This window comes from Ceratotherium simum, chromosome 13 (genome assembly GCF_057802395.1).
Source record: "Ceratotherium simum simum isolate JZ-2026a chromosome 13, ASM5780239v1, whole genome shotgun sequence".
NCBI classification, from domain to species: Eukaryota; Metazoa; Chordata; class Mammalia; order Perissodactyla; family Rhinocerotidae; genus Ceratotherium; species Ceratotherium simum.
Window position 1 is genome coordinate 34,712,771 of NC_141912.1, and position 15,392 is coordinate 34,728,162.

Below are 15,392 nucleotides of genomic sequence, written 5' to 3' on the forward strand. Positions count from 1 at the left end.
TAAGGGCAAATTTTTTTTTTTTACTTTTTATTATTTTATTCAGCTCACACTGGTTTACAACATTGTGTAAATTTCAGGTGTACATCATTATGTTTTGGCTTCTGTGTAGACTGCATCATGTTCACAACCAAAAGTCTAGTTTCCATCCATAACCATATATGTGTCCCTTTACCCCTTTCGCCCTTCCCATACCTCCTTCCCCGATGGTAACCACCAATCTGTTCTCCTTATCTATGTGTGTGTTTATTTGTTTATCTTCCACGTATGAGTGAAATCATATGACATTTGTCTATCTCTGTCTGACTTACTTCACACAGCATAATACCCTCAAGATCCATCCACGTAGGCATAAATGGAATGGTTTTGTCTTCTTCATGGTTGAGTAGTATTCCATTGTACATATACCACGTCGTCTTTATCCATTCATCTGTCAGTGGGCAATTAGGTTGTTTCCAAGTCATGACTATTGTGAATAATGCTGCAAAGAACATAGGGGTGCATATATCTTTTCGAGTTAGTATTTCATGTTGTTTGGATAAAAACCCAGATGGGGAATAGCTGGATCATATGGTATTTCTATTTTTAATTTTTTGAGAATTCTCCATTCTGTTTTCCATAGTGACTACACCAGTTTACATTCCCACCAACAGTGTACAAAGGTTCCCTTTCTCGATTGTCTCAAACACTTGTTATTGCTTGTCTTTTTAATAATAGCCATTCAGATGGGCTTGAGGTGATATTTCATTGTAGGCTTGATTTGCATCACCCTAATATTTAGTGATCTTGAATATATTTTCATGTCCTCTTGGCCATTTGTATATCTTCTTTGGAAAAATGTCTGCCCAGTTTTTCATTGGATGGGGTCTTTTGTTATTGAGTTGTATGAATTGTTTACATATTTTGGAAATTAACCGCTTATCAGATATATGATTTGGAAATATTTTCCCCTAGTTGGTGGATTGTCTTTTCATTTCATCGATGGTTGCGTTTGCTGTGCAGAAGCCTTGTATTTGATGTAGTCCTATTTGTTTAGTTTTGCTTTTGTTTCCCTTGCCTGAGAAGACATCATATTTGAAAAGATGCTGCTAAGACCAACGTCAAAGGGCATACTGCCTATGTTTTCTTCTAGGAGTTTTATGGTTTCAGGTCTTACGCTCAAGTCTTTAATCCATTTTGAGTTATTTTTGTGTATGGTATAAGATAATGGTCTATTTTCATTCTTTTTCAAGTGGCTGTCCAGTTTTCCCAATACCATTTATTAAAGAGACTTTCCTTTCTCCAATGCAATCACAATCAGAATCTCAATGACATTTTTCACAGAAATAGAACAAAGAACCCAGAAATTTATATGGAACAACAAAAGACCCCAAATAGCAAAAGCAATCCTGAGAAAAAAGAACAAAGCTGAAGGCATCACACTCCCTGGATTCAAAATATACCACAAAGCTATAGTAATCAAAACAGCATGGTACTGGCAGAAAAACAGACACACAGATCAATGGAACAGAACTGAGAGGCCAGAAATAAACCCACACATCTATGGACAGCTAATCTTTGACAAAGGAGCCAAGAACACACAATGTATCTCAGTTTTATTTTGCAATAAAAAAGGTTTTCAAAAACAGTGAAAAGGAAACAGTGACTATCTGAGCATTTGTCTTCTGAAGACTGTGGAGACGCAGTAGGAAGAGAGAAAGACGAGATGACTACGTACAGGGTTAGGGCTGGACCATAGAAAAAGTAACCAGTTCGGGACTGAAAGGAGTCAGGTCTTAGGGGAATTTCAGTCCTTGGAAATGGGGACTAAAAACATATTCAAGTAGGAGGAAGAAGGGCAGAAGGGTGAGAGATGCATGATCTCAGAACACAAACTCAAGAATCAGTTCAGGACTCCTCCAAGGCCTCATGGAAAAGAGTCACTCCGGAACATTGACTTCACGAATGTCCTTTACTTAGTCTGGGGCCCAGGCCACTCAGTGGTACTTCAGGCTCCAGGGGGAGAAGCTTCAGTTAAGACCTTAATATGGCTGTGGTGGGAGAACAGCTCTTGAGACCTGCAAAGACAGTGATAAAAGTCTCATGAGGGACCCACCGTCCTATTTCAGGGACTCAGCAGACAGTGCCTCTCAGCCAGAGCCACCCTTACATCTTATCCCCAAGACGTCTCCCTCTGGCCAAAAGATTGAGAGAATGATCCGCCACCCAAAGACAAGGAAAAGGACATTACCTCCTTACCAGACAACTGACTGTCCATATATCCTGGAATGAAAGAGAAGAAAGAAATAGAATGCGCCAATTAGGACCAGATGTCATTATCCTGAGGGCTGGGAGATGACCTGCAGTATCAGAGCTCCATCTCCCCTTACCCCCTGGAATGGTTCTGGCTTCAGAAAAGACTATTCCAGATATCCCTGAGAAGTAAAATAAGCCTTCCCTGCCTCACGTCTTTGACGTTAGGAAAAGTGGGAAGTGGGGGAAGCCATGGGGCAGGTGACAGGGGACTCCTCAGAGGCTCATTACCTTTCTGAGCCCTGAGGTGGATGACGATCCCCACCAGGAGGAAGATGAGCCCAAGCAGGAAGGCTGCAACTCCACTTAGCATCTTTCTCCAAGAATATTCAGACTGAGCTTCTATGGGAAACAGGTCTTCAAGTTAGTAAAAAGCTCCCAATATTTGGTGTACCTTCCTGAAATCCCAGAGGCTGTACTGCGCACCAAATCCAATGCTATCTAGAGAAAGAACAGATTTAGAAATGGTTTGTTGAGGCCAAGGTTTGCCCCCATGCAGTTTCTGTTGCTGATTCTTGTAGCCCATAAGAATGTCCCCGAAATATTAAGACCAAAGTATTAGAGGATACTAATTCCCAAAGTCGGAAGGAAGTGAAGAGGTGATTAGACCTCCTCATTTCCTGGAAGATACAAGGATAGATATCAGCCATGTTTTCTCCCACACTAAACCAAAGACTCCAATTTCTATGACTCCCTCAGATTGAGGGAAAGAAAAATTAGTGTTGTGACCAAGACGATTGCAGAGGTAACTCAGGCCCCATATAGAGTCAGTATGACCCTGAGTCAGTCCCAGAGAGAACAAGAAGCTGATTCTCACTCCACTCCACAGAAACAGGGCTCAGCAGGCTGGGATGATCAACAAGGCAGGTGTAGACATCTCCAAGTTCAGGAGTCATTTCCAGCATCACCATTGTCTGAAAGGTCCAGTCTCCATTCCTGATAAGGCCAGTGGACATGATCCCTGCTCTCTCCTCCAGCCCATTCCGGAACCACCTGATCTTGATGTCCCCAGGATAGAAATCTGTCACAGAGCAGAGCAGCAGATTGTGGTGCTGCAGGGATGGGGTCATCTCTGGATACACTGTCACCTTGGGTTGCACTAGGAAGGGAGAGAAAAATGAGACATTGTGAAGGAAAAACCACCAAGCCAAGACAGGAGTTTCTTTAGGGACTATCTCTGCCGATAATCTCTTTCCCAGATCACCCAAGTGGAAACTGGAAACGTGGGGAAATATCCCCCAAGACTCAGAAACTGGGGATGTCATGCCCCCCAGGAGGATTTAGACCTTATCAGACACTCCGACAATTACTCACTCTATTTGAGGGCCAACCAGTCTGTAAAGTCCCTGAGAACCTTGCAGGTCTGAGACCAAGACCACAGTGACCTGCCCTGTGAGGATATTGAGTGAGTCACAACTGGGGACAGAACGTATAAACAGACTTCCCTGCTCATAACCCACTGATCCTGAAGCAGAAAATTCCCTAGCATAAGGAAGAAGAGCCATGGCCAGGTTCACGTGTAGGAGATTCCTGAACCCCACCAGACCTCATCTTCCACCTCACCTCTTCTCCCCACAGTGAAGGGTGCACCCAGCTTGTAATTGTGTCTGCAGAGCATATCCACAGCAGCTCTACTCCTCGCCAATATATCTGGCCGGTTGTTCCACAGCTCAGCATCAGGCTGCCCGAGCTCTGTCAATGCCACAAACATTCCCACATCGCTGTCGAAACGTGCATACTCCTCCAAGTTAAAGATGAATCTGACCACAAACTGCACCTTTTCTGTCCCATTGGTGAAGTAACAGTCAGCCTTTGCCTGACTCACAAAATCTTCTGGAAAACCAAAAAAAGACTATGAATTCTAGGAACCAGCCACCATGTTTAAGAAACCCGTAACTTGTAAATTATGCCAGACCACATCAATTTGAGAGGAGGCATTTTGACCTCAGTAAACAGACAAATGTAGCCTCTCCCCCTGGTTCCGCACATCACAGTGGAAAGAAGCCTGAGGCCCATGATACCAGGCCAGCCAAAGAGAAATGTTACCCAAAGAAGGAAGCCAAAGAGAGACCCAAGAGACATAAACGTTCATTCAACAAATATTTATTCATTCATTCATTCATTCAACAAATATTATTGACTGTTTTTGTTTTGCCAAACACTGTGCTGGGTTTCTCCAAGCCAAGCTTTCAGAACCCAAGGTTTTAACTCTCTTTATTATCAAGTTGAAAAGATCCACCCCCATATGGAATAATTCAATAGTACTCTCGCCCTTAGCAGGTTCATTCTATGCATTCCTTCTGGAGTAAAGTAAAGGAGTGATGGAGGCGGAGCAAAGAAATGCAGAGTAGGTACATTTTAGTTGTGAAATAAATTCCCCTCCTACCTTACACTCACTATGGGTTTTCTCCTTTTGGATCTTTTCCTTTGCAGTCTTACTCAGAGACCTCATCCCCTCCATTGGCTCTAGTTAGGTAATGACCTCATTACCTCTTTTGGTGTTGGGTAAAATAATATTAATCCATGGCTTGGAGATGCCTTTTATCATGATCATTATCATTATCATCATTGGCACTATACCTATGTGAAGATTAATAAAGGGAAACCTCATTTAAAATGGAGTCAGGGGACCAGCCCCGTGGTGTAGCGGTTAAGTGCGTGCGCTCTGCTGCTGGCAGCCTGGGTTCGGATCCCGGGCGCGCACTGACGCATCACTTGTCAGGCCATGCTGTGGTGGTGTCCCACATAAAGTGGAGGAAAATGGGCACAGATGTTAGCCCAGGGCCAGTCTTCCTCAGCAAAAAGAGGAGGATTGGCATGGATGTTAGCTCAGAGCTGATCTTCCTCACAAAAAAATAAAAATAAAATAAATAAAATGGAGTCAGGAGGCCAGAAGGAGGAACTCCCACACAGCACCACTCAAGGTCAATTACAGGAAAGGTAGTCAATTACAGACCCCAGTGGAAGTCCTCAACAGGAAAGAATCCTTCCTTACAGGAAGAAACTTACATTGCATCTCAAACAGAAATTGACTACCCGAGCAACTCAGCCAATGACAAAGCATCATCACCCAGAACTCTTGCTTTTCTCCAATGGACTTTCCTTCAAAAACACTCCTCCAAATTTCCTCCTTTTTCTCTAGAAAAGAACGTTCCTCTCCCTTGTTTGTTGGATTTGCCTATGGTCCGTCATAGCCTGCACATCCTGAACTGCAATCTTTTGGCTATTCCTGAACAAATTTGTTTTGCTGGTAAAATAACTGGATGTTTTATTTTTAAGGTCAACACCCACAATTCTAGTAGTTGCAACAATTTGGTGATGTGGAATATAAGCTTAGCTTAAACCTTCTTTTGGATCTTTGAAATTAAACATTGCCATTGATAATGGAATTAAAAAATCCGATTCCATCATCCATTATGATTTTCTACTCACAAAGTACCTTACTAATATTTATAGTGATTAGTTTGAGCTATATATTGTTTTCATACAATGTACTTCAAAGCTCAAGGCATAGTGTTAAGTGAGAAAAGAAACAGAATGTGATTTGATGCACAATCACATTTATTAAAATTTAAAATAGACACAGAAAAACAATGCTACATATTTTTAAACGCCACTCTCATACTTAAAGACATACCAGACACATTAGAATGTGCATCTATGGGAGGGAAGGAGTGAGAATGGAGACAAGGGAAGAAAGGAGAGGGTCTTTGTTCTGACGAATGATTACAGTGTGCTGTGAACTCATTGAGTAAGATTAACTCAATTCTATGCACTTAAGAAAAACAATAATAAAAGAACAATTAAAATGGGTTAATAATGCAGGTTGGTCAGGAAAGATCTCCCTGAAGAAATGGCATTTAAGTTGAGACTAGAAGGATAATTGTCACTGATCTTGAGTTGTAAATTCGCTTTCATTTCTAAGTTCAGAGGCCTCCTCCAGGAACTACTGACTGAGCATGAGGATGGTAGCATCCTCCTGGGTCAGCCAGACTCCTCTCTCACTAAGTAACTGATTTCAGATGAGGCTCTAACCTCCAATTCTCTATTCCCTCTTACAGTCCAAATCAAAAAAATAATTATTTTTTATTCAGATCTGTGCCAGATTTAAGATCTGTGCTGATTTTTTTTCCACTTATGTTGTTTAAGGGACATTATAAGCTCAGAAAGGTTTCTATTCTCTAAGAACAACGATCTTCTCCCACCCACCCTCTCCCCAGGTTTGTTCCTCTTTTGTATTAATGAGACTTTGACTTTCAAAGAGATTCTGTTTTTAGCACACTATATCCTGTTTTCTGCTGATAAATATGTTTTCATGGTGTAATGCTGCTTCATGTTTGCATAGCCTATCTCCTCAGCTAGAAAAACAGCAGCAATAAATACATGTACCCAGTAACGTGAGGACAGGGATAATGCACTCAACTTCTCTTATCTCGCAAAATTTCTCAGTACAATTCTGACCACACAATAGGGGCTTGATAAAGACAAATAAATAAAAGAAGAAACCTCTGTTCCCAATTACTTTTGTCCACATATACCCCAACTGGATAAATATAGAAACTGTCACAATCACCAGAGCAAATTCTGGCTGAAGAATGGCAGCCATTCGCAGTCAGCCTCCATTTTTCCCAGTTCTCCAGACGGACACTGATACAACAAGGACTCTAAGCAAGATAAGAAGCTTCCCGTCTTCCTGCCTCCCTCCTCCTTGAATCTGCAGCTCTGGTACCAGAGTCCCTTTTCCCAGCAGCCCATTGTGTGTGGTAAAGAGGGAAAGAATATTTTTCTGTCAAAGGGAAGAACGCTCTCTTTGAAGCCAGAAGCCATTTCCAATTTGCTCTGTGGTCTAGACTGATAAGGACAGGCCTCCCTCCCCCATGCCAATTATTGCATACATACCCGAAAAAAATTGTTCTGTTCTTACCTGGAGAGTCTCTTCCTTGAGTCATGGAGGAATCCAGCCTGATTAGATTCACTAACAGAGCCACCACCCAGAGAACCCACCCAGAAGCCATTCTGGAAGCAAAAAAAAGAGAGACAGTAAAATCGTCAGCCTCTTCAGAATGGGGCATGCCCCCACACAACTCAGTCAAAAATATTCATTAAGAACATAGATATTTTTCTATCCTCCCCAGGACTGGAAATGCCTCACGTTGATAACCAATCAGGATAGAGGAGTTGTGCATCATTAGGTGCTGGGTAGAATACTCTCATAAAGTTGTGTTATACCACTCTAGAATTGTTTACCTGCAGAATCACTGACAGTAGTTTAGGTATGTGGAAAATGGACTGGGAGAAAAAAATTCTCTACACACTATGTGGTCCTAGAAGAACTAGGCAGATTGTTTATTATGTATCATGCTACCCTCATTTACCACAGTCCCTGGCCTGTTCTAACCAATAGGTCTCCCTTCCTATGGAGTGGTTGACATTGCCGACAAACTGTGTAAATCAAAAAGAAAGTAGACAGCATTCTAAAGCATAAGCTCTCGCCTAGAGAATCAGCCAAACCTACAATAGATGCTGTATGAATAAGAAATAACTTTTGCTTAATTAAGGCCACTTGGGGTTGTTTGTTACCACAGCCTGGCCTAACTTAACCTAACCAATATAGGGCAGGAACAAGAATGCTGACCCACTCTCTCCATATCCCTCAGGTAGATCTGAATACAGTATTCATGAATTAGAAGCCTGATCATAGCCCAGAAAATGGTACACAGAGCCTATGACCCATGGTTGTGAATACTTCTTCTAGAGGTGGATAGTTGTGTTGCTCCTATTTGGGAGGGTGTGTGTGGAGCTGAGTAAAAAGGTGACAGGCAGAAGGAGCCCAAGCCACGGAGTTTTAACTTCCTTCCTTCTTCCTACCCACACCTACCTTAGTCTTTCTGATGTAACCGATCTCATTTTACTTGAGGCTAAGTGAATGAGGACGTGGCACAGAGATTATCAGAAGCAATAAAAGCGTGAGAGGGTAGGAGAGGCATAAGTCCAAGCCTGTTGTCCCTCCTCTGCAGGCAATACCCTGGCTGGGCGTCTGCAGTTTCTCTCAGAGATGAGAGAGACCATGAGGAGAGGAAAGAGAGAAGGGCCTAAAGAATATAGATTAAACGGGGGCTTGTATTTGGATTTAAAGGGAAGAGGAGGAGTTGTTACATAGCAAGGGGTAGTGAAGGAAGATTGGAGGATATGGATGCTGAACCAGAAAGTGAGGAGGGCTGCTCTTTCTTACTTGTAGTGAGAATGTATCTAAGACCCTTAAACGCTAAAATCTGACTTGCCTACATCATCATCATAATAGCTAATATTTGTCAATTTCTTATTATGAGTCAGTTTTCTAAGCATTATATAAGTGTGTGTGTGTGTGTGTGTGTGTGTGTGTGTGTGAGGTGGGGGAGAATATTACGATCTCCATTTTATAGATGAAGTAATGAAAGAATGAACCGAAGTTCACAAAACTACAAAGTCCAAAGACTATGCTTTTTCCATTGCGCTATATTTCTCACTTGGGAACCAGGAAAGCTTTATTTCTACACCTTCAACATCCCTGTAATGATAAGAAGCACAAAAGGTCAAAATAACCGAAGAATTTTATTATAACTATTTGGTGCCAGGACAGACCTCTATCATATCTTATCTCACAAAAGGAAATCGGTGGTCTCATACATCACAAGCAAGGAATGCCATAGAGCCTATTTGTAGGAACTAAGAAGAGAAAGCAATACCAACCTGTGAATCTCTCTTGTCAATGGCCTCTAATACATCTTGAATAAATCAAAGCATCTGATTCGTCCAGTTAGAAGTTTTGTTGAATCATTTGCTGTGCTTAGTGTCAATGTCTACTGTGTCTACAATGTCTACTTCCACAATGTCAATGTCAATGTGGAAGGATCTGGGCTCCCCGGGCTTTTCAGAGAGACTCTACAGTTCTGGAGAGACAGCTAACAAAGGGAGAGGTTGTGACCTGGTTCCCTTCTCTCACATTTTTGTTTTTGTGTTCTACTTGTATGAGCTTGAAAACTAAGGCGGGGCATTTTCATCTTTCTCTTCCTGTCTGACTTCAGCCAAGAGCCCTATCATGGACAGACCTTCTATAGACACGGGCTTTTCTGTGATTTTTCGCACAAGCTCATATTTTGCATCCCTCTTTCTCTTTCCCTCCCCATTCTCTAAGCAGTGGAAGAAAGTTGGGTGTGATATATGTGGTTGTTTCTTGAAGGTGGTAAAAAATCATTCTCCCTATTACCTGACACAAATACCCCTTCAACTGCTATTTTGGTGACTTTAAATTTGGAATAAACTGTTCATTTAAATTCATTTTCCTCTTTCTACTCCCTTCTATCACCAGAAACATAAGCTGCCTTGGAGAAGTTAGGAAAACATTCTGAGATACTAGACAGAAAATTAAAACATATTTTTAGAGAACACTGTATGTTGAGCTTCTTTTTAATTGAAGGGGTTGTACTGGCTAAGAACATTGCCAGCTCAAAACGCTTGCTTAATTCTCCCTCGTGGTGATTGTAGTCCCAGACTAGAGGGACATATCACATAAGGGGAAAGGTAAGAAGGACAGGATATGAGGAACAACAGAAATAGTTGGAATTTGGGGTGTCTGAAGCAAACTCATGATTCTACTCAGTGAGAACGCGTTTGGGAACTGAGGGATTAAAGGCTCTGGGCTCTAATCAGCAATCGCTTGTTTGATAATGACGTCTGGAAGGCTAGATCCATGCATCATAATTGGTTTATGCGTACTATGTGACACCATTCTCCTATGATGGTTTTGTCTATCACCCATCCTGGAAAAGTGAATGTTGGTGGTCTTTTTTTATGCTAATTTGTACATTTGAACTCATTATTCCTACGAAATATTCACTGAAATTATAATATTATGAACTTCAAAAAGATTTTCTATGGGGCCAGCCTGGTGGCAAGCAGTTAAGTGCGCGCGCTCCGCTGCGGCGGCCCGGGGTTCGCCAGTTCGGATCCAAGGCGCACACCGACGCGCCCCTTGTCAGGCCATGCTGTGGCAGGCATCCCATATAAAATGGAGGAAGATAGGCACGGATGTTCGCCCAGGGCCAGTCTTCCTCAGCAAAAAGAGGAGGATTGGCAACAGATGTTAGCTTAGGGCCGATCTTCCCCACAAAAAAAAAAAAAAAGAAAAGATTTTCTAGAAAAAACCCATATTAGTCCTGATGGGTTTTTTTAAATCTGTACTAGATTCTGTTTGCAGTATTTTTTTTAGGATTTTTGCATCAATATTAATAAGTAAATTCACCTATAGTTTTTATTTTTGTTCATTGTCATAGTTTAACATAAACATTATACTTACTTCATTAAAAGAAGACCTTTTATGCTATTGAGCCATTTAATTAGGATTGGAATTATCTTTATTTCTTTAAAGACTTCATTGCATTCCCCTAAATATCTGGACCTGGAGCTTTTCTGGGGGTAACTTTTTTGTAATTCTCTCTATTTCTTCTGTGGAAATTATTCTATATTCTACCTCTATAGGAATTGGTTTTGGTATATTATATTTTTCAAGAGAATTATCCATTTAATTCAAGTTTTCAAGTTTATTTTCATAAAATTGAACAAAATAGTCCCTTCTGATTTTTATTCTGTTCCTGTATTAATTTTGTCCTTGTCATAACTTGTCTACTTTTTCTTGATGAGGTCTGCCAGTGGTTTGCTTATTTTACTGAAAAAATTTTAAAGCTTTTGAATTTATGCATTCTACTGTTTTTCAGTTCTCTGCTTTTATCTTTATCTGCTCCTGCTTTCATGTGATTGATTTTGTTGTTCTTTTCATTTAATTCACTTGTTTCATTCTTTTCTTTCACAGATCTAAGTAATTAAGGCCATGAATTCTCCTCAGAGCACTGCTTTAGCTATATCCCAAAAGTTTTGATATGTGATTTTTAATTGTCATTTTTCCATAAATTTTTCAGTTTGTTTATTTTATTTTCTCGTTAGCCCAAGACAGAGACTATTTCTTTAAGTTTCTGTGTGGAAGAGCGTTTTTCTTTTCTGGCTTTCTCTTATTATCCAGCTTGTTCCATTATGCTCGGAGAATGATATCTATACCATTCTTACTTTTGAGGGTTTTTTGTGCCATAATATGTGGTCTATTTTCATTAATGTTTTGTTGGAACTTGAAAAGTTGTGTTCTCCATTTTCAGTGAAGAAAGTTTAATATAGATCCATCATATCTAATTTTTTATTGTTAGTAGTATCTTCTGTGCTCATACTTCTTTTTTGTCTATTTGATCTGTCTAGTCCTGAGAAAAGTGAATTAAAGTCACCTATTAGTAGTTCATTTCTGAATATTTTCCTTGTATCTACCTTAGTTTCTGCTTTACGAGAGTTGCTTATATGCTGTTTAGAACTTAGCTCTCTCTTAGATATCCATTATAAATTCTACGCTTTACATTGTAAAGTGACTTCTCATCTTGCTCAATTTTTTCTCGGTCTGAATTTCACCTTGTTTAATAACAAGATTGTGACCTCTGCTTCTTTTTTATTTGCATTCTCTTGTTATGTCTTTGCCCATCATTTTATTTGTTAAATGAATGAATGAACCTTTCTGAATAACTTTATTTTAGGTGTGTCTTTTGTATATTGCAAACAGTAGGGTTTTTCTTTTAATCCAATCTCAAAATATTTTTATTTTATAGATGAGTTAAGCCTGTTTACAATTATTAATATAGCAAATAGATTCAGTGTAATTTGGAGATTATTATTTTCTGTTATATATGCTGTTTATATGAGCATTTCTTTTTAAAAATCTTTCACTATGTCTTTTTGGGGTTTTTCTAAATTGCAGTTTTTCAGATTCTTAGGAAGGTGTATATTTTGGGATTGTCTTGATAACTTTATTTTTATATAATACAATTAGTTCTCTTTTTCATTGGATAGGTCCTATTCGTTTTCCACTATGAACACCATAAAACTAGCTTTTACCCTCTCCCTTCCTCTTCTATTTTCCGTGTTTACCTTTGTACTCTTAAATACATTCTAAATACGACTACTTGATTTATCAGTGTCAAGGGATATCTTTTGACTCCCAGATATTACAGACAAGGCCATCAGCAAGCTTATTCTATATCCTTACTTATTTTTCCACTTAATCTATAATGACTGAGAAATGTGTTTCTATTTATCAATTTCTTCCTGTAGTTCTGTCTATAATTTCTTACATATTTTGTGACTTTGTTGCTAGAAGCAGAGTGATTTAGACTGACTTTGTTGCTAGGTGTAGAGTTTCAGTATAATGTTCTGGTGACAACTTGTTATCATTATTAATGTTCATCTTTGTCTCTACTAATATCTTTGGTCTTAGACTATATTTTTAGATATCAATGTAACTACACAAGCTGTCTTATGTTAGTGTTAGTTTGTGTGTTTTATTGCATGTTTTGATTTTTTTTTTTTTCTGGTGAGGAAGATTGGCCCTAAGCTAACATCTGTTGCCAATCTTCCTCTTTTTGCTTGAGGAAGATTGTCCCTGAGCTAATGTGTGTGCCAATCTTCCTCTATTTTGTATATGGAATGCCACCACAGCATGGCTTGATGAATGGTTTAGGTTCACACCCAGGATCTGAATCCTCGAACCCCAGGCCACCTAAGTAGAGCGTGCAAACTTAACCACTATGCCACCGGGCCGGCTCCTGCATGTTTTGATTTTAACCTTTTTATGTCTTTAGGTTTTCTTTGTGACTCACATGAAGGACATATAACTGGATTTTGTAATATTATTAATCCAATCTGAGATTTTCTTTCTTTTGACTCTAAATTTAAGCTGTTTACATTTATTGTGATTACTAGCTTATCTAGATTTGTTTCTGTTATCGTATATTGTGCTTTCTATTTTGTTATGTTCTTTCTTTGCTTCTTTTTTTTCCTCCGTTCATCAGTTATATTATTTTTTTAAGTAATCTCTAATTTCCCCCTATTGGCTTAGGAGTTTTAAATTCTATTAGTTAAGAGTTACCCCTACATTTTTAACATGACCACCTAACTTGGCAACATCCAAAGTTAGTCAATAGCTCTACCCTCCTTCCAAACAAGGCAAAGACTTTAGAATACTTTTACTTTATCTGCCTCATTCTCATGTTATTTGTGATTGTTCCATCTTGTTCTTAAATTTAATAGTCATTGTTGGTGATTTCTACAGTTAGAGTCATTTTTCATTCCTCATTCTGATTTACCAATATTTTAGACAGGTTTTTGTTGTTGTTGTTGTTTTGTGTGTGTGTGTGTGTGTGTGTGTGTGTGTTTCTCATCTTTGCTTCTTGCATCCCAGTTTTTCTTTCTTGGTTCAGCATCCTTCTTACTTGAGTGGTAATAAAAGAAAATCAAATGACAACTACAATATAATGCCACTTTTTATCCATAAGATTGGCAAAATCTAAAAAGTTAACGACACTCTGTGTGGACAAGGATGGGGGGAATAGATAAACTCATATATTGCTGATGGAACGGTGCATTAATACAATTTCTATGAAGGCTATTTTGCAGTATCTAAAAATATTAATAATTAATAATATCAATATGAATAATTAATAACATTCAGACTCAGCAACTCCCCCTTTAAGATTTTATCTTGGTGATATTCTTGCACATGTGTATTACAATGTCTATATAAGACATTGCTTATAATAGCAAAAGATTTCCAATAACCTAACTACCCATCAATAGGAGGATACAGGCTAAATGATATATGGTACTTCCATAAAATAGAATATCATATAGTCATATATTTCTAAAGTTTAAAAAGTAAAGTTCAGAAAAAGGAATTTAGGGAGCCACTATTTGTAAAAATAGGGAGCAAGAATATATACACATATATGCTTAAATATACATTAAATTTCTCTGGAAGGATAAACATAAAGTTAGGAGCATAATTGCCTATGTGAGGGGTATTGGCCAACCGTGGGGAAGGATGGAAGTAGGCTTTCCTCTGTAACCTTTGTTTGTAACTTTTGTGCCTTTGGATTTTAAACCACATTAATATATTTCCTATTCAAATAAATTATATCTTTAAAAAACAGAACAGAAGGAGGGTAAGTGGATACAGGGAGTATAGACAACTCTTTGAGGAGTTTTGTAGTAAAGCTGGGCAGAGTCTACCTTTTCCTAGCTGTGTGACTTAGGCAAGTTAGTAAATGTTTCTAAACCTCCATTTTCCCATTCTTAGAACTGGCATAGTAATACCTGCCACATACGATCATCTTGAAGATAAAGCAAGAAGATACATGTCAGGCACTTAGCACAGCAGTAGCACACAGTAAGCACTCAATGAATGATTATTATTGTCACTGAGTTATTGGAGTCCATAACTCTAGGTTGAAAACCCATTATTTCCTAGGACCACTAGATGGCATCAGACTCAAACAAATGGGTGCTCCTTTCTCAGCACCCAAAACAGGAAAGATCTTTGTTTTCCTTATTCCCTAGTCCTTTCCCCCAAAATTCTGACAACTCCACTCTTCCTCCTCTTGGTTCACGACTGCCATGCGGACTGCAAGTGGCTACCCCACTCGGCTAGGGCATAAGGGACTTGAAATTCAAGGCTGTTTCCACATTGAGCAGGGCAGACAGGGTGGGGGGTGATTTGGGGTTCCAAAGAAATCTATGAGAGTTTCCTAAGGTTCCCCCTCTCCATTCAAATCTTCCTTCGGAAAGAGTAAAACATGACTGAGTGGAAAACATACTGAAGGTAAGTGACGAGAAGAGGAAATTATGGGGCAGGGAAATCAAATGGTGTTGGCGGGTAGGAGGGACGAATGAAAAGAACTAGAACTTGGGGACAAACCAGAATTACTAACATCTGTGGATATGAGACAGATTATACTTGTGAAGATTTGTCTGTCTAGGTTGAATACTTTGACCATCAGAGGACATTTTTCTGTGTCCCTGACCTAAGGCTTACCTGGCCGTTTCCCCTAAGATGATAAATTTTCAGGACATCTTAAGATCCCAAGGTCTGCTGTATCTTCCTGCCCTGCCCATCAGGATGCCTGAGTTTTCCTCCCAGCTCTATCACTGATTGTGTGTGTGATTTCAAGCCGGTTTCCCCATCTGTAAAGTAGGATTTG

The 15,392-nt window shown here is 39.4% G+C and overlaps 1 protein-coding gene across 5 annotated transcripts; it reads right to left on the bottom strand.

Annotated features, from left to right (window-relative positions):
* Positions 1 to 1,575: 1,575 nt before the first annotated feature.
* On the bottom strand, positions 1,576 to 7,406 carry LOC101404085 (HLA class II histocompatibility antigen, DO beta chain). 5 transcript variants are annotated; one of them, XM_087438421.1, is made up of 6 exons: positions 7,214 to 7,406; positions 3,853 to 4,122; positions 3,107 to 3,388; positions 2,521 to 2,631; positions 2,236 to 2,259; positions 1,576 to 2,054 (listed from the first exon to the last, which is right to left on the bottom strand). In XM_087438421.1, exons 1-6 carry the CDS (start codon positions 7,359 to 7,361, stop codon positions 2,011 to 2,013), a joined length of 879 nt encoding a protein of 292 aa, XP_087294547.1. In that variant the 5' UTR covers positions 7,362 to 7,406; the 3' UTR covers positions 1,576 to 2,010. The 5 variants fall into 5 exon arrangements, 3 of the variants coding, with proteins under 3 accessions (XP_087294547.1, XP_087294549.1, XP_087294548.1); XM_087438423.1 differs by having other exon boundaries at positions 2,228 to 2,259; positions 7,214 to 7,325; XR_015554092.1 differs by having other exon boundaries at positions 2,228 to 2,631.
* Positions 7,407 to 15,392: the final 7,986 nt, after the last annotated feature.

What these genes read in the sequence shown, in the direction of transcription:
- LOC101404085 (XM_087438421.1), bottom strand. Translation starts at nt 7,361, where the DNA reads ATGCCCCATTCTGAAGAGGCTGACGATTTTACTGTCTCTCTTTTTTTT. An exon ending in TCAAGGAAGAGACTCTCCAG is followed by an intron (nt 4,123 to 7,213) that starts GTAAGAACAGAA and finishes TTGGTTTTCCAG; the next exon opens with AAGATTTTGTGAGTCAGGCA. An exon ending in CCACCTCAGGGCTCAGAAAG is followed by an intron (nt 2,260 to 2,520) that starts GTAATGAGCCTC and finishes CTTTCATTCCAG; the next exon opens with GATATATGGACAGTCAGTTG.